Raw genomic sequence first — 18,838 nt, forward strand, 5'->3', positions numbered from 1 at the left:
TTTATAAAGAAAAAATATATATTTCTTGTTTACTTTTTATTTTTCAGAAATAGTAATCATGTGAAGAATTTTTTTAAAATTTTTATTTAATTGGTGAACATTATTAGGATAAATTAAAATATTTTTTAAAATGGGGCGATAAAAATAAAATAAAAATATTTGAATAGTTTTTTTTTGTCGCTGACTTTAAAGAACTTTCGCATTTCCCGCCGATATTCCAGATCTCCAAGTGGGCCTTTTCATGGGGCTGTCGGGACAGTGCCTTTCAGTTCTGTTCAGGGCTTCAGGCTGTCAAATAACAAAATTTAAACCTTTTCTATTTATTATTAAAATAAAAATTGTATTTTTGCTTCTCTTGAATTGTTCAGAAATTATCAGATTAAAAAAAGCCTCCTTCCTTCTGAGTTAAAATATAATCTTGTTTCTCATTTTTTATAGGCAAATTAATATTATTCATGAAATCCAATTGTGCATAAGAAGTGCTAAATTGAAAATAAAAAAAAAAGTTTATAAAATTGTATAGTATCCTATCACAAAATTACAAAATTAAGTATTTATACACTATTATCATTCGGTTTCCATATTTTATTAAATTCACAATTTTGATGATTTCATATTAAAATAAAAATATTTGATTTCTCTATTTTTAAAACTATAATTTTGATCCAATTTTTAATTTTTTCTGTTTTTTTTATCCAATTGAGTACTAGCTAGATGTGTTTGGGACAATTAAAAAAAATAAATTATTTCAGTAATCAATTATAATTAGAATCAATCTTTATTTGCGTAAATCTAAGTATTTATTTAAAGTTTTATAATTTTGATTTCTCTATTTAAGTTAATTCTGTTGGAGACACACTGTACATATTAAATGTCGACACTTGGTACAAGTGATCATTTTTATTTGACTTGTGCTACATATAGAGAATTAACCCATGAAAGGAGTTGGTTTCTCATGGTGAATCGTGTAGTTTTATTTTTGCTCGAGGACAATTGTCGTTATAAATGCCCATAACCTACGTTGCAAAAAACTATGATCAGTCTGAATTAGAGAACAATAGGTTTGGGAAAAATAAAACAATATGGAAGTGCATGAGAATGGTGGGTCTCCTAGGCAGAGCCAGAGCCTCTCAGAGTTGCAGATTGTGACTATGATGAGCGTGCCACCCCTCAAGATGACCGAACCACGAGCAGTTCGCAAAGTTTTGGTGAGTGAGGACAACACAAGGGCCATTCATGGATGCTACCAAGTAGTTATGTATTATGAGAATTTGAAGGAGAAGGAGCATGGTTGGTGTCTGGCTGGTTTGATTGTGGAGTCACTAGCCAGGGTTCTGTTGGATCACCCTCTACTCGCTGGTCGTCTTCAAAGAAGGGAAGACACCGGTTTCGAAATTGTGGCCAATGATTCTGGCATTCGACTCTTGGAGGCATGCTATCCGACCACCTTGTCACACTTTCTTCACTTGAATGAAGAACAACACCACCTTGTGTTCTGGAAGGAAATTGATACCCAGTATCCTCAGTTTTCTCCCCTGTTTTATGTCCAGGCAAATCTTATTTATTTTTAAGACAAAGCTTTTAATTATTTCAAAGTTCCTTATAGGAAAAATAATTGGAAACAAAATGCCAATTTTAAAACTAAAAAGTGAAAATAGAATATCAAAACAGAAGTAGGTAAACATTTTTTAGATCTAATAATATCATTATCTAGTCAGAATTCGAGTTTCGCTCTCTGATAATTTGTGTTTATCTTTAAGTTTAAGTGTTTTTTTTTTTATATTTTTGTTTTTAGGTCTTTTGATTAATTTGAATGGATTGTTTTTAAATTTCAGGTGACCAACTTCGAATGTGGAGGATACTCGATTGGCATTAGTTGCAGCCTTCTATTGGCAGAGGTTTTTCTGGTGGAAAATTTCCTCGGAAAATGGGCTGAAATACACATGAACATGTCACCCCAACATGAAGAAATTCAGACACCGATATTTCACCACCCTCGTTTGAAAAATCCAGAGTCTCTCCCACCCGATATAATAAGCCGCACTCAAAGGCAAAACGGGGTTCAAAGCATGGTGTTCACAATCACTACCGAAGATGCAAACTTTAGCATGGAACTGTGGAGGGAATTGGCCATGCTTTGCGTTAAGGAAGCAGAACAAAAACTAAGCACAAATTTGGGTTCGGAGTTTTCTTTGGTCGTGAAAGAGTCTTCGGAGGTGGCCAAGGTAGAAAGTTGCTCAATGAATGGATGGAGTGTGGAGGGAATGAGGGTGAAGCATGAGATGAGTGCAAGCAGGTGGGAAGAGTTTGGAGTGTATGAGGTAGCATTTTTTGAGGGAAACAAACCTGTGCAAGTTTCTTGCTGGATTGACTCGGTGAGTGATGGCTATGCTATGGTAGTTCCACTCCCCTACCTCAAGCACAAAAATGCATGTGCTGTCATTGTAGTTTCACCCCCTCTTTCTTCCCTATGATTCTAGACCTACAATGTATAAGCCTATTATTTCTAATAAATTTTCTAGGCACCAAGGTTAAGGCCACAATGTATTATAAGGAATAATAAAAAGAGTTATACGTTATTGCCTAACAAATCGGTTTTATACCGTTATCAAATTATAATGTATTATATATGATGAATTTATTGATTTTTAAAATAACTTAAAATGATAATTTATGATTAAATGATAAGATAAAATTATTAAATATTTTGTTTGATATTATATTAGAAAGAAATGATTATGTATCAATAGTATAAATTTTTTTTATACATTCATTTAATCATAAGTCATAATTTATTATGTGATAAATTTATTAAATTTTAAAATAATTCATGATATGTGATTAAATGATAATATAAAATAAATTATTTTACATCTTCAATGCATAAATATTCATTTTTTTTTATTTTAAACATTCCATTAATATTTTTTTTATTGTTTTTTATATATGACATAAAAAATCTTTTCATACTTATATTTTTTTATTCTCTCTAAGTGTAAGTGTTGAATAACATATTAACTATCTAGTAAACATTTTTATAAAAAAAATACTAATCTATAGGTTAGGGTCTGGTAGTTTAATTATCTATATAACTATATATAAACTCAATGGATTGTTTTGATATATACATTTTTATACTAATCTTATCTATAACTATATATAAAAACAATTGAGTGTTTTATATATATATTTTTTACCAGTACTTATTCGTTCCATGTAGGTGCAATACCTATGTTGAATCAAGTAATGAGTGCCACCAGAGGTGCCACCGATGCATTTTCTGGTGTTAGCAGGCATGTCAACACTTCTGTAAAAAATGCTGTTACTAACTTACTACTACCCGTCCACTTTGATTTTGCTGTAATGAAAATATTCATTTGTTGTATTTTATTTTATACAGTTGAGGAAGTTGGGAGCTAATAATGTTGAAGTGGGTGTTGGATGTGGAGTTGGTATGCCACATCAATTCTTTTCCAACTGTTTCACCTTTTTCTGATTTTCAGTTATGTGAGATATGATGTTGCATCCTATGAATTCCCTTCTTTAGCCTTTATGTTGGATATTCATGTCATTTGTTCAATTTTTTCTTGTTTGACTCATAATGTTCTATTGGTTTGGGCTTTGTCTTGGTAACTGTCATTTTGAACTATCAGTATTGGCAATGTGTTTAATTATTGCATTTTTCCATCTGAGTAGTTCCCAAAATTATTCATATATGGAACTGGAATTTTGGCGTTTCGGCATTTTATATGCTCAGAAAATCTAACAAATGCTCCTAGGTGGCAGCTTTTGAGTGTTTGCCTCATGAAATTGATTTTTAAACTATAAAAGGAACTATGGTTCACTGCATGATGTTACTCAGCTGTGATGACATTATTATGCAATGCACCAGAGAAAGAATTATATTGAACAAATTAAAATGTAATATTATACTTTACCATGTGTCAAACACTAAAGAAAAAGAAAGTGGATTCTGTTTATGCTGTAGACTAAATTGGACCATGTAATATTATTCTCTAGAAATTGCCACAGCGTTCGTAAATCTCATGACACTGTAAACTCAAATGCTGATTATGCTTGAAACCTAGTTGTCATTTATATATCCTGGCCATATTTTCTTTGCCACTTGATATGGTGGATTCTGTTTGACTATTTCAGTTGACAAAGGCTCTCCATGTTTTACGCACTTGCTTTGGTTGATGGCTAAAGTTTTTTGTTTTTATTATGTCAGGTCTTGCTGTGAAACCAGTGGTTTTGAATCAAATTCAATCTTGTTTTGTAGTATGTGAATTTTTCTCTTGTCACAAAAAAGTGTTATCTTCTATTTTTCCCTTTTATGTATCCCATGGCTAAAATCTTGAATTTTCTAGGATGTAATGACAAAGATGATGACAAAGATTGGACTTAGTCCAAGTTTAGCATTTAGTCGGTGCATTTCCACAATCCTTGCAAAGTGCTGTAAGCACAGTCAATACTAACCAAAGTTCTGCTGGAAGCATGATGCAGTTGGCAACTAAATCAACTGATCAAGTATCTCAAGGTCAGCCAGAGCCTCAACCTGTGCAAATTGGTTCTGATTTTGAAAATAATCCATTAAGAGGCACTGCAGTTGGCTCTGCATTTGGCAGCAGAACTGAGAAGGTTATTAGCAACTTTCTGCAAAATCCACTATTGAAGGGAGAAGGAGGAGGACTTGATGAAGCAGTATGCACTGATTCTCATAAATAACAATTAGATGCTATGCTTTTTCTTCTATTTATTCCAGCCCATTATTTTGATTTTTAATGATTTCTTGGTAAAATTTTTAAAATAACTTCTAAACTAGATTTTTCACTTACATGTAAACCTTGATACAAGTGGATGAAATGAAAGAATTTGCATTTTGTATTTGTACAGAATGTTGAAAGAAGAGATGTTGACCATAGGAGGCATTTGCTTCTTGAAAGAATTTTTATAATACACTATTTCCTTGCAATTAAGTTATTAATATGATCTTGTTAGAAGTCTTCTTGTTTATGAAATGTTTTTCAAAACTATAATGTGTACTACTTGACAAAATTATCATGGTTTTCCCAATCAATATGCATGTGAATGATAGATTGTTCATTTTTCTACATTATTCCCCCTTTCCTCTTTTTGTGAGTTTTTCCGTGGTTAATCAAATATTTTATGAAATTCAGATTCTAAGATACATTGAAGGTTGTACGTTTGCAGTCAGAAAGGACGATGCTTCAGATGGTAATTTTTATGTACAGTTAGTTAGATTCTCAATCTTATACCTAGGGGGTATCTATACTTTCTGTTGACCTTTTTAATGGTTCAGTAGCTTCAATTATTATTTCAACTTTGGACCCAAAAAAACTTATCATTTTAATTATTTTGTGTGAATTTAGGTTTTGAAACACCAGCAAATCATTGAAAAACTTGTGGAGGAAAATGAGAGGCTTCGGCGGATACTAATGGAGGACCTGAAAATACCATCTAGGAAACTTGAAGCAAGTTCTTCAGGTAGAACAATTACAAGAGAATTGGCAAGGAATACGGATTACAAACTGATAGTGGAAGACTATCAATTCCCAAGCACACAGTGCTCCCCAAGTCACTTACAATGACCCCACAATTCTAACAGAATTCCTCCCTATTCATTCTCTCTCATGCACATAGACATGACAAGAAAACCCGTACTCGTGGGTACTCGCTCGAATCCGTCCCGACTTTGACGAGTAATACCTGAGTTGATCGGGTATGGGTTCGGGTTCGGGTTTTCCTCGATAACCAAAAGTCGGGTACGGGTACGGGTATGGGATTACTAGACCTGTCCCGATCCCAAACCCGAACCCGCCCCGCCACTTAAAATCTTTAGAATTTTTGCATAATTTAATCAAAAGGCATATAACTTTTATTACTAGTTAATTTTATTTTAAATTTTTTACATAATTTAATATTATTTTCTTAACTATTTATGTAGACACACGCGTTATAATAAATTTATTGATATATAAGTAGTTAAAAATAAATGTTTAACAATCAATTTATTTTTTTCTAAAATCAAATTTTTAATATTTTTTTTTTTAAAAAAATATTTTTCTAAATGGTGTGTGGAACGGGGTTGGGGATACCCGATACTCAACGGGTACCCGACGGGTACGGGGATGGGACAATAAACTCAAACCCGTCGGGTTTGGGGTATGGGTATGGAAATATGGTTGAGGAGTCGGAGGAAGTGATTGGAGAGAGAATACTCGTACCCGACCCACCACATTGCCATGTCACATGCACATCAGGCATCAATCAGCCACGTCATCATTCTATATTCCCTTTCCTTTCTTTCTTTTGTAAACCCTCCATATCTTTGGTTTGGGCCCAATATCAAGGCCCACCTCTGGATCCATGTTTCTATCACAAGGTCCTTGAGATATTGACCATAGTCATTATCGTCCTGTGCTGCAAAATCGCTTCCGGTATTTTGTTAATAAATTTCTTTTGGGATCGCAAGCATAGAATGGATCGCGGATACTTGCAAGGATTTTTAAGTGGTTGCAGAAGACTCTTCTTATTTGCAGACCTTAATTTAGTGCTTATTACTAACCTACTTTTTTCTTTGTTTTCTTCTGCACTCAAAACAATCAGTACATGGAGAAACGAGTAGGTTAAGATTAAGAAACACGTGTTTGACAAATTCTTTTTATCACATTTTCTGTTATTGAATGAATTTTAAGTGGATCTTGCTAAATAAATTGGTATTAGCTAGCTTGCTTAAAACGTAATTCATTATTTGTATTTGCGTACGTTGTCAAGTCCAAAAGGAGAAAATGACGGTAAATAAGAGTATAGTTAAGAGACAAAATTTACTTTCTATATATAGTAATTGCTTAACATTCATATGTAAAGGACCATTGTTAATAAAACATTTATTTTTAACTAAAAGCATTCTCTAGTTGGATTGGTATATTATGTAAAAAAAAAAGAAGTTGGATTGGTATTACGGCTTGCTTGAAACATAATTTTGTTAATTTCTGTTTGCAGGTACCTTGCCTATTGCAAAAGGAAATAATGACGGTAAAAAAGAGTAGAGCTAAATGAAAATCACTACATCAAGACGTGGAATTTCTATGCCAAAGTATTACTTTGACAACTATATATATTTTTTTTCTTTTTGTTTTTAATACTGTAACAGCTTTCTGTAAAAAAAAAAAAATACTGTAAAAGCTACGTTTCTTAAATGTGTCATCAATATGGTTCCATCAATTTTTTATTACTGTTAAATCGTTTTGTTTAGTACTGATTATGGATAATAACAAATAAAGAAAGAAAGAAAGAAAAAACATATAAGTGATATTATCAATGGATATTTCAACCACCGGTGTATACAACCTTTTTGATGGTGGCCAGCTGCCCGCCTCTGATACTCTAGATGAACTTCATGGCTTAGTCAGTCTCTTCAAAGCAGACACTTCTGAGGGTATGAGATGAAGTGACTTTTATTGGCCTTTTAAGAGCACTCTTTTGTAACCGTGATGAACTTTTGATTTCAGTCGAATGCTTTTTCCTGATTTGTGAGCACAACTACTCTCAGGCTTTTCATCCATTTTGGACTTAATTTAACTAACTTATGTGACCATATAAAGCTAATCTCGTAGCCTTCTTTCCAATAGCAACAAAATCTGCTAAATGACCAAATGAAATGAAGTTTTGGATCTTAGCTTTTGGATGATACTAATTTCAACTCATTCTAATACCTATGACTCACAAAAATGATTACATGAAATTTTAACCATATAAAATAATTATTATACATTAAATAATAAAATATAACTAAAAATAGTTTGAATCATTGGATGATGACCACAAGATCCTGCAGTTACTTAGAAGTGCAGGGAATCTTAGTCTTGGTCTAAATTAATATAAACAATTTACTAAGCGTCATCTCCTTTCTCCAATCTTGACCTAGAAAGAAGTCATTTAAGTCCTGACATGAAAATAAAAGTTGCAGAATTCTTTATTATAGTTTCAATGAGATCAAGATCACCTCATTTTAGCATAATGTAACTCAAGATACTCGTACAGAAGGAGGAAAGATCTTAAAAGGCCAACATTTTAAAATTAAGCATTAATTTATACAAAACCATCTCCATAACTTAGTGCGTGCTCGGTTTAGTGTGCGAGAATTAATTTTAAGTCTAAAATTAATTTTAAAAATACATTTTCATATAGATTAATTTTACTTTAGAGAAAATCAGAATTAATTTAAGGTTTAGAATAGATTCTAGATTCAAACAATTAAAATAATTTTGAGTAAATTCTATGTTAGACCTAAAATTTTATAATAAATTTTACTTTAAAATTAATTTTATAAAAAAAAACATCAAAACACAAATTAGATCACTTTAAAATTAATTTTACTAAATCCATCCAAATACACACTTAATTCTTAACTACCATAATAAGTTCTTATTTTCGTTCATCATGTGAAAATCTGTAAGTCTATGTGGAAGACATACGTAAGCATCGTTACTTATACGAGGAAAAATTGCACCCGACGATAATGAAAGAAGCAAAAGCTCAACGAGAGTGAAATATTTACTTTTGAAATAGATCACAAGTTAAGCAGAAGATTTGTGAAAAGAGTGAAAGGCTTATTCTTTACAGTTGAGAAATAAAATAGCATGTGTACGTGTATCTGAGTATCTATATTATTATTATTATTATTATTGTTTTCTTCTTACATATTATTATTATTATTATTATTATTATTCTTATTATTATTATTAAAATAGCATGTGTACATGCATGATACGCTCACTGCATCATCAGTGGAAGATGGAGGGAAATTTTGAAAAAGAAGAAAGTGATGCTTAGCTTTTGATGAGAAAGAAAAGGAACAAGTTACAAGGGAAATGGAAAGTGACACACTTAATTGGCAGTAAAGAAAAACTATTTTGAAGTGAGAATCCATTTACTTTGAAGATGGGTCAAGTACTTTGAGTTTGAGGTTTTGGAATCGACCCTTTAAATATAGTTTTTCCCATTACCTGTGTTTCTGGTGCGTACATAGAACCAGATGGACTGGAGACGCTTCTTCAAGCCCAAAACTCCCGTTCAAACTCCACAAAAAACGAGTACTCTTTTTCCCATTTCCCTACACTTTAATATATTCACATGTCCATTATTTTCTTAAGCATGCATACTCTCAAATTAATGAAAACCTATATGCTTATCCACTAATACTTGTATTTATTTATTTTCCAATATGAGACATTAAATGGTTGATTATCCTTCAAGTAGGTCATATTTGTGTAGACTTGAGAAATGTTACTAAAATATATTTGACAAGTGTTAATTTTGTTTTGAGTTTTGACCTATGCATATTTATATATGTTTTCATTCCGTGTAGGTGGAATACCAATGTTGGATCAAGTAATGAGCGCTACCAAGGGTGCAACGGATGCATTTTCTGGTGTTGGCAATTTGGTATGACAAAATTCATCATCTTCCTGGCTATTTTGAGTATGCTGTCATTACCATGTTGCTCCTTTTTTTTTTCCTTCTTTTCTATTGCTCTCAGTGGTAAATCCGTTTCTCATATATTATACAGTTTAAGAAGATGGGATCTACAACTATTCCCGGCATGGTTGGATATGGAGTTGGTTTTAGTCATGGCTATGGACTTGGTATGCCATATGTATTCATATTTCTCAATTCTGTCAAATAATATTAAGTTTCACCTTTTTCTGACATTAGGTATTTGTTATGGTATGGCTCCTCCGGCTGATAGATATTATATTGCATGATATGCTGATGCATTCCTTCTTAAGTCTTTACATTGTTTCCCTTTTTATTTTTCGATTCATGTTTTCCTTTTTGGGGAGTCTTTCGTACTAACTGTAAGTAGAGTGTTTTTGCCACTATCACTCTACCTGTTGTGCTACTAATGGACTAATAGTAAAGTTTTTATCCATTTCGGAACCTGACATTTCAATATTGTTTACACCTTTTCAACATGTTTTATGATCAGAAAATCTAGAAAATGCTCCTAGGAGGCTGCTTTCAAGTGTTTGTTGATACTGTAGCTGCCCTATATCATATATCATACATGATACATATACATTAGTTATGTGTTGTTTGAAATCGGGCATCCAAACCACCCTACGTGGGACTGTGATTAAATTACTATTCATAGTCTCCATATAGGCATATACGATGCAATGTATGGGAGAGAGAAAAAATATATTAGACAAACTAAATTGTAAACATGATTTGATTTTATAAGGTGGATTGGATGGTTGAGGGAGAAGGAAATAAAAAAAGTTACGAATTTGATCTTCTCCGTTATAAAAACTAATATTCTGGTCACTAACATTTATTGATAAAAAATAAATAAAAATAGTAAACATTTACATTCATGTGCATTTTACCCAAAGAATAAAAACGTGGAACCAGAAAACGTTTCTAGGAGTTGCCACAACGTACCTAAACATCTGGAAGCTGTAGACTCAAGGCTGAGCTTGAATGGAACTATGTTGTTATCATTTACATGCTCTTGGCCCTCTTTGTCAGTTGACATGAGTGGAATCTCTGTTTGCTTATTTTCAGTTGCCAAAGAATCTCTATGTTTTGTGCAAATTCTTCAGTTTATGGCTGAGTTTTAATTTACTTACTATGACAGGCCGATCCTCGAAACAACTTCAATCCCGTCTAGTAGTATGTGAAGAAATTTCCCTCATCTCAAAAGTACTTGTCTTCTATTTTCTACCTTTTATATTTCTCACAACAAAATCTTGAATTTGCTAGGAACCAATGACAAAGATGATTGGACTTATTCCCGGCTTACCCTTTGGTTGGGGTGCATTGCCAATGCCAGAACCCTCAAAGAGTGCCCAAAGCAAGGTCCCTACCAACCAAATTTCTGCTGAAAGCAAGATGCAATTGGCAACTAAATCAGCAGACCAAATTTCTCAAGGGATGCAACAGGCAACTAAGTCAGTTGACCAAATTTCTCAAGGAAGCATGACGCAGTTGGCAACTAAATCAGCCAGCCAAATATCTCAAGGTCTTGTAGGGCCCCAACCTACTACAAAGATTGATTTGGCTTTTGACTATAAAGCATTAAAAGAGGCTGCAGTTGACTCTGCATCTGACACCCAAACAGAGAACTTTCCGCAAAATCCATCATTGAAGGGAGATGGAGGAAGACTTGATGAAGTAGTATGCACTCATTTTCATATACGATTATTAGATACTATGTCTTTCCTTCCATTCATTAATCTCCATTAATTTGATTTTTAATAATTTTTTTGGTAAACTTTATAAAATGCCTTACAACAGCCTTATCCCACTAGGTTATTGGGTTAGTTAAACATTAAAGCTTCAGGAATATTATTTACCATGAGATCGTTGTTCATAAGCTAGAATTTTCATATAGATTCGGTTTAGATAAACTTCTCCACAAGTTAAAATCAATTTATGTGCATGAACTTTTAGAGAAGTTAGATCAAGGAGTATCTATAAAAGTTAATTAAGTGTATAAATTTATTTTAGCTTATAAGAGAATCTCACTTATTTTTCCTTTTTGTTTTGTTCTCTTATAAGTGTTTACAGATGTTTATCAAATAGATTTTTACTCTATATGTTTCATGCAAGTGGATGAAATGATAGAATTTACATTCTGCATGTGCATATACTGATTGTCGAAAGAAAAGTATTAATTAAGCTAAAGTTGAGTAGTCTTTAAGGCACTTGTACTACTTGGGTTAAACCTCTTGTGTGGAAAGTGTACTCACAGTCTCACTCTACATGTACGGGATAAAATTATCTTCATTTTCCTGATCAATATGCATGTGAATGATAGAATATTACTTTTTTTTTTTACATTTCCCCCTCATTTTCTCTTTTTGTGAGTTTTTTCTAAGTTAATCAAATATTATTTGAAAATCTGATTCTAAGATAAATTGTAGGCTGGACTCGTGCAGCCAGAGAACAAACTACTTCAGACGGTAATTTTTCATTGTCTTATTACTGTTGATTTTGTAGTCAACATGTCACATCATATTTGATAACATATCACATTTTATAATGTATGTTCTGATCTATTCTCAACCTTAGTAAACCATGGTGTACTTGTTTTTTTTTTTATAACTTTTCGAATGGTTTAGTCGCGTCAATTATCAGCATTATTATTATGGATTTAGGTTATGAAGCAGCGGCAAATCATTGATGAACTTGTGGAGGAAAATGAGAAGCTTTGCAGGATACTACAAGGGAAAGACCTAAAAATGCCATCTAGCAAACTTGAAGCAAGTTCTTCAGGTAGAATTAGAAAGAGGTTGCGTGTACTTTTGAGTGCCCGAGAAAACAAAGAAACAAGATGGTTAAGAATAAGAAAAATGTGTTTACTTTTGTAGATTCAAATATTCAGACATTTCCTTCATCCGAAGTTCAGGATAAGATTACGGCCGGTGTTTCTAGGCCTCCTGGAGATGCTGATGGTATGTATGTGCTTTACACTAATTAATTAGCCATTATTTTTTGTAATATTAATTAACTATTATTTTAATATATATATATATATATATATATATATATATATATATATATATATATGTATGTATTACAGAATAGATATTTATTTTATATAATTAAAATCTTTAGTTTTAACTCAAAATGCACAAGTTGGAGGGAGTATTAGCTTACTTAAAACATAATTTCTTTATTTGTGTTTGCAGGTACTTTGTCAACTTCTAAAGCAGAAAATCAGGGTAAAAAATATTATAGTTAAAAGAAAAAAATCACTTTTTTATTTTTTTAAAATTAATATCTGAAGGACCAATGATAATAACATTTTTAATTTTAATTTACTGAAAGCATTCTCAAATTAAGTTGGACTGCATGGTATTGACTTGCTTCTTTTTTTTTTTTTTTTTTTGAAGTCGGTATTGACTTGCTTAAAACATAACTTCATAATTATTATCTCTGTGTTTGTAGGTATATCACCAACTTCAAAAGAAGAAAATGACGGTAAAAAAGAAATACTTTCTATTTTGAATAGTTTAAAATTATCATCTTAATGGCCAATAGTTTTAACTAAAAACATTCTCGAGTTGCACCAGTACTGCCTTGCTTAAAACATCACCTTTCAATAATAATAAAAAAAAAAACATCACTTTTTTTTTTTTTTGTATTTGCAGGTACATTGCCAATTTCAAAAGGGGAAAATGTCGATAAAAAAGAGTAAAGCTAAAAGAAAAATCCTACAACTTGACGTGGAATTCTTTTGCCTCAGTTTTAACTAAAGATTTGCTAGCTACGGTATTTTTTAATACTGTAACAACTAAGTTTTTTTTAATATGTGAATATGGAATATTCCATCAATAATCAATAATTGCTGTTAAATCGATTTGTTTAGTACTATTGATCCCTTTGTAGATGCTACTGGAGAAGTTTTATATTTTGAATACATGGGGATGGAATCTATTGCTTTATTTTCTGTGCGGTACAAAATTCTCCATGTGTATTTTGATCATAAATGAACAAATTCTATAACTTTTGGCATACAAGAATAATACCTATTGTATAGTAATTAGCAAAATTGGAAATGCTAGTTTATGACTTTTGCATTGGGATTTTATTTTATTCTGTCTAAAGTAAACCATGAGGCCAAGATAGGATGAATTCTGTCCTATTTCCCGCATTGATGTTGGCCTTTACAGACAATTTTGTTCAACAAATTCAGTCCACACATTTTGCTTGTAATTCAATCCACTCATCACTCTCCTCTTAGGTTTGTGTTGTGGTTCTAATGTTACTTCCCAAGTGGACAGACTGAGGGGTAGATAAATGTCTTCCATCCATGTCTCAAATGGTTTTTTTTCTGGCTTTGCTATCCAGTAATATAAGAACACTGGTTATTTAATTTAAACATTAATATTTTGTTCCACACAGTTGACATAGTTAAGGCAAGAGACACCACGTGCACATCACTTTCTACCCTGGTGTTGGTTTGCCGAAGGAAAGACCCACAAATATCATCATCTTTATATTCTTCCTCCACAACTTGTTGGGTTCCTCTTGATAAAATTCCAAAGTTCCACCTCCACCTCTCCCTTCTTCAAAAGCAAAGTCACCTTCAACATAACATGTTCCTCTCTTAACAGCTAGCTGTGCCAACTAACCTTCTCTCTTTCATTCCTCTTCCTCACCACCGAATTGACCTTAAGATATGATGTAATTAATTATCCTCCACTCTCTCGCATCACAGAGTTATAGCTCAAGTTAGATGAATCCCTTGTTATTTCTACCTATACAGTTACCACGCTAGACACTTAACAAACTTAACCAAGTTGATTCAGTATGAATGTTGGAAATCTTTTTGGTATTATTTTTTTTTTTAGGAGTAAAAAAAATCTATTAAAAAATTTGATTAGTTTAGTTGAGTATATTAAACTATTTTTTTAAATTATTCATGTGAATAAAACTAATAAATATTAATGGATTATGTTTATCTTATTAGCACATTATTCATTTTAGTGAAAAGATAATTAATACAGGAACATTTTAAATTGAAGATTATAAAAAAATCAAACTATATTTTTAATTTAGACATTAAAATCACTATCAAAGATAGTATATTTTTGAAATATTAATGTGGTTTAAATATGTTTTTTTTTCTTTCTTATGAGTTCATATTTTTTTCAATTTTAATCTTTTTGTTAGTTTTTTTTATTCATTTTTAGTATACACAAATTCGTGTATTTTTCATTTTAGTTTTTAAATATTCTCTTAGGTTATAGGTGAAAAATTAATCGTTTAAAATATGACCCAGCCAGGAGGAAGGAATACTCCAGTTCTCACCCCCTTTTTTTTTCTCATCAATATTATTTTAAAATAAACGTGCCTATAAATACGTCAATTGGCTAAGGAACAACAAATTAAATATTTTTTTATCATAGGAATATTAAAGTATTACGCATACAAAATTATATCCGTGCCTTTCACATGTTGAATTTGAAGTTGAGGTTGACCCTTATATTATTTGGCTATTGGGTTGGGTGTATGTCATATCATAAGACGAATTAACGTTAGAGAGCAAATCATAGATGAACATTCCAATAGGCATTTAAAGTAGATGAAGATCCAACAACTGAGTTTCTTTTTAGAGAGAAACAAGTAGCATTTGTAAGTAAAATCCTCACAATACAAGTGACGAAATGAAATCTGTATTATTGAGTAAGGTAGGAAATGGTAGAATGTGATAAATCACTTGCACACCCACCCTAACAAAAATATGAAAAATAACAGAGCAGAGTAGCTAAAAGGGAGAGAAAGAGGTTAAAGAACACATAATCTCAGTGATTGTTTGTGGGTTTATGCAGCCGCAAGGAATGAAATGAAGAAACGCATTGCTGGGGCTTGATGGAGATGGTGAAGGTGGCGATGAGATGCTAGCTGGGCCTGGGCTTGGGCCTGGGGAGTAGACATGGCAATGGGGCGGGTCGGGTACGGGTATTGTCTCCCCAATCCCTTATCCCGACTCCTCAACATATCCCCATACTCGTACCCGATACCCGACGGGTTTAAGTTTATTGTCCCATCCCCGTACCCGTCGGGTATCGGGTATCCCCAACCCCGTTCCTCACACCATTTAAAAAAAAAAAATTGTAAAAAAAATATTAAAAATTTGATTTTAGAAAAAAATAAATTGATTGTTAAACATTTATTTTTAACTACTTATATATCAATAAATTTATTATAACGCGTGTGTCTACATAAATAGTTAAGAAAATAATATTAAATTATGTAAAAATTCTAAAATAAAATTAACTAGTAATAAAAATTATATGCTTTTTGATTAAATTATGCAAAAATTCTAAAGATTTTAAGTGGCGGGGCGGATTCGGGTTCGGGACGGGTCTAGTAATCCCATACCCGTACTCGACTTTTGGTTATCGGGGAAAACCCGAACCCAAACCCATACCCGGTCAACTCGGATATTATCCGTCAAAATCGGGACGGATTCAGGCGGGTACCCACAGGTACGGGTTTTCTTGCCATGTCTACTGGGGAGGGTGACATTTATGATTTATGGAGAAGTTGGTGGCAAGGTTGGATGGGTTGCTGGGGACATTTGTGGCGGTGGGAGAGGTGCAGGGGAAGATAAGAAGCTTCTTAATCAAGAATCACTCCTGCCAATATTTCATGTAATCATGCCTCGGATTGACATATAAAGTTGGAGGCATCTTCTAAGCTCCAACATACCCAATGGAATTCCAATAACTTTATTTATGATTTACTTGGATATGTCCTGTTTTGCTGCTGCAAGATATAAATTATTACTCGGCTAGTTACTTTCTCAGTCCAGTTTCTAGAATTTGAGTTTGACTCATAAACAATCCACTTCAATTTTTTTTTATTTAATTAAATAAATAGACTTAATAACTCTTAGAAAATATTAAAATTCAATTTTGAAATAAAAATGAATGGAGCATCTTATGGCTGGGCTTGTCAGAATATGATGGGCTCTTAGGGGTGCATGAAGGCCCAATCTTGAAAAAGGAAAAGGAAACGTTTTAGTTGACACGTGTGGAACGGACAGAAACAGATAAGGGCGTTCTCTTTACCAGCTAACATTTCCAGTGTTCCCATGTCTCCTGCCCACTGAAGTCGAACCCCTAATGGCTTCTCAAGTTCTTCTTCAAGTTTAACTCTTATCTCTTCATTTAATCTGAAAAACCCTAACATTCTTTTATTTATTTATTTATTTATTCCCCTACTGATTCGGAAATTGCATTGCAGCAGGCACTGTTTGCCCCCAAGCTAAGTTTCCCTTCTTCTTCTCGTAACGTCGCGTTAATTTCTAGGGTTCCTTCCACCCCAATTTCATGGCGTTGCACTCCTCTCATTGCTAAGCCTAGTTTCGCTGTGAGAGCTGACTCCAACGTCGAAGGCGCTGGTGAAGCCACCGAGGATGTTCCTTCGTATAATGTTGATGAAGTTTCGGAAGGCGAAGGAGAACAAGTTTCGGATTCTGAAGCTCCAAAATCTCCCAGAAAACCCCGAGTCAAGCTCGGAGACGTCATGGGGGTAATTAGTGGAAGCTTAAAATAATAAGCTTGAGTGTTTTCAGTTACCAATTAGGTTTCCGCACTCTGCATTCGCTCTTTCTATGCGTGTCTGTATTGTATGTGAGAATGTGTAAGGAAAAATAGAAGATGGATGAAGTGTAAAATGCATGATGTTGTTGATGCAGATACTGAATCAGAGGGCAATTGAGGCATCCGAGAAGCAAAGGCCAACTCCAGACATTAGGACTGGGGATATTGTCGAAATCAAATTGGTATTTGTTTTTTTTTTAGTAATTAAAAGAAGAGTGCTGAAGTGAGATGAATTTTCTGGTGATATATTTTTGTCCTTCTTGCAGGAGGTTCCTGAGAACAAGCGTAGGTTGTCCATTTACAAAGGGATTGTCATCTCAAAGCAAAATGCTGGTATTCACACAACTATTCGAATCCGAAGAATCATTGCTGGCACAGGGGTTGAGATAGTCTTCCCAGTGTAAAGTTTACCACAACTTTGTAGTTTGTGTTTCAAGACTAGTAGTGTCATTTGCATTGTGGGTGTTTTATTTGGATGAATTGCTTCCTATCACTGTTTTTCCAATTGCTGTGACTAGGGGATATGATTATGTAAATCATTTTCAAACTGAGTGAATACTTAACATTTATACTTATTGGAACTGAAGTCCCTTTGAAGACATTATGTTAGCATTTTAAAAAATTTAGATTACTTCACCAGTGCCTGCATTATGTTATTAATGGTGTTGGTGTGTTTAAAATCTGCAACTGTGTACCTTTTGGAAGTACAAATTGTTAGGAAATTAGTTGAGGATGAAAAGGCTGGGTTCACATCTCAAATGATTATTAGATTGGATTCTGGAGGGCTACATAATAAGAAGATCAATCTCTTTTTTTATGTGATTTACCACCTTCCCTGGATATTCGAAATTCAGGGAGTAAAGAATCCAAATGGTGGGAATTGGTGATTGGAAAACAATCAGTCTGAACTTGAAGTTTAACAAATTCTCCTCCCTCAGAAGAATGGAGTATGAGATTGAGATAAACATATCTGTTTCAATGTGTGACCTACATTCCTGTTGGTTGCAGATGAACATTTGCCATGCTTCTATAGTTTTATGCTCAATGTTTGTCTTAAGTCTATATGTTGTATAGTAAAAGTTTATGAAATTATCATTTTGAAGATCTGAATTTATTTATTCAAGAAATTACCCAGCAGTTCACTTTATTAAATTACCAATTGATGTTTAAGGCCAAGCTAATTTTTCATATGTAGTCTTTACCAGATTTTTCTTGTGAGCTAGTTTTCTTATATGATGCTTATATTTACTGTTACAGTTACTCACCAAACATCAAAGAAATCAGAGTGGTAAGCCACCGTAAGGTCAGGAGAGCAAGATTGTACTATCTGAGAGACAAGCTTCCGAGATTCTCCACTTTCAAGTGATACTCGAATACCCACTTTTCCTCGCGTTCTTCTTTGAACTAGTCTGCTGAACCAGGATAAGTGCTGCGAGGCTTTAATTTTTTAATTTCAATTTGTTCTGTTGTATAATATATCACTTTTCTTCCCCTTAGTGTGTCTTCCCAACAAGTGTACTGAACCTTGATAGTATTGAGAAATTTGAAGTGTTTCTTCTGCATCACTATAGTTTATAAGGTAGAAATCTAAGCTATGAAGAAAATATTACTTTAGTTTATTAAAATGGAGATTATAACAGCAAAGGTTTAAAATCTAGAGTCATAATGTAATAATCATGTTCTGAATTTCT

At 33.0% G+C, this 18,838-nt stretch overlaps 4 protein-coding genes across 7 annotated transcripts; all 4 read left to right on the forward strand.

Annotated features, from left to right (window-relative positions):
* Nucleotides 1–937: 937 nt before the first annotated feature.
* Nucleotides 938–2,591, forward strand: LOC100776361 (BAHD acyltransferase-like protein). Its single transcript, NM_001356373.1, has 2 exons — nucleotides 938–1,550; nucleotides 1,836–2,591. Exons 1-2 carry the CDS (start codon nucleotides 1,083–1,085, stop codon nucleotides 2,472–2,474), a joined length of 1,107 nt encoding a protein of 368 aa, NP_001343302.1. The 5' UTR covers nucleotides 938–1,082; the 3' UTR covers nucleotides 2,475–2,591.
* Nucleotides 2,592–3,246: 655 nt separating this feature from the next.
* LOC102661190 (uncharacterized) lies at nucleotides 3,247–7,073 on the forward strand. The gene is made up of 5 exons (XM_014763541.2): nucleotides 3,247–3,309; nucleotides 3,401–3,452; nucleotides 4,469–4,704; nucleotides 5,394–5,508; nucleotides 7,027–7,073. The coding sequence occupies exons 1-5, from the start codon at nucleotides 3,247–3,249 to the stop codon at nucleotides 7,071–7,073; spliced, it is 513 nt and encodes a 170-aa protein (XP_014619027.2).
* A 1,969-nt stretch (nucleotides 7,074–9,042) lies between these two features.
* Nucleotides 9,043–13,483, forward strand: LOC102662057 (uncharacterized). 3 transcript variants are annotated; one of them, XM_006590514.4, is made up of 11 exons: nucleotides 9,043–9,119; nucleotides 9,395–9,471; nucleotides 9,596–9,671; nucleotides 10,667–10,701; nucleotides 10,792–11,205; nucleotides 11,955–11,993; nucleotides 12,189–12,306; nucleotides 12,402–12,485; nucleotides 12,723–12,755; nucleotides 12,982–13,014; nucleotides 13,185–13,483. In XM_006590514.4, the coding sequence occupies exons 1-11, from the start codon at nucleotides 9,062–9,064 to the stop codon at nucleotides 13,229–13,231; spliced, it is 1,014 nt and encodes a 337-aa protein (XP_006590577.1). In that variant the 5' UTR covers nucleotides 9,043–9,061; the 3' UTR covers nucleotides 13,232–13,483. The 3 variants fall into 3 exon arrangements, with proteins under 3 accessions (XP_006590577.1, XP_040862517.1, XP_006590578.1); XM_041006583.1 differs by having other exon boundaries at nucleotides 9,046–9,119; nucleotides 11,970–11,993; XM_006590515.4 differs by lacking the exon at nucleotides 12,723–12,755 and having other exon boundaries at nucleotides 9,046–9,119.
* A 3,090-nt stretch (nucleotides 13,484–16,573) lies between these two features.
* On the forward strand, nucleotides 16,574–18,712 carry LOC100305649 (uncharacterized). Of its 2 annotated transcripts, none has more exons than XM_006590187.3 (5): nucleotides 16,574–16,691; nucleotides 16,792–17,076; nucleotides 17,243–17,329; nucleotides 17,414–17,547; nucleotides 18,405–18,712. In XM_006590187.3, exons 1-5 carry the CDS (start codon nucleotides 16,668–16,670, stop codon nucleotides 18,511–18,513), a joined length of 639 nt encoding a protein of 212 aa, XP_006590250.1. In that variant the 5' UTR covers nucleotides 16,574–16,667; the 3' UTR covers nucleotides 18,514–18,712.
* The last annotated feature ends 126 nt before the right edge of the window (nucleotides 18,713–18,838 follow it).

Source organism: Glycine max, chromosome 11 (assembly GCF_000004515.6).
Source record: "Glycine max cultivar Williams 82 chromosome 11, Glycine_max_v4.0, whole genome shotgun sequence".
Lineage (NCBI taxonomy): Eukaryota > Viridiplantae > Streptophyta > Magnoliopsida > Fabales > Fabaceae > Glycine > Glycine max.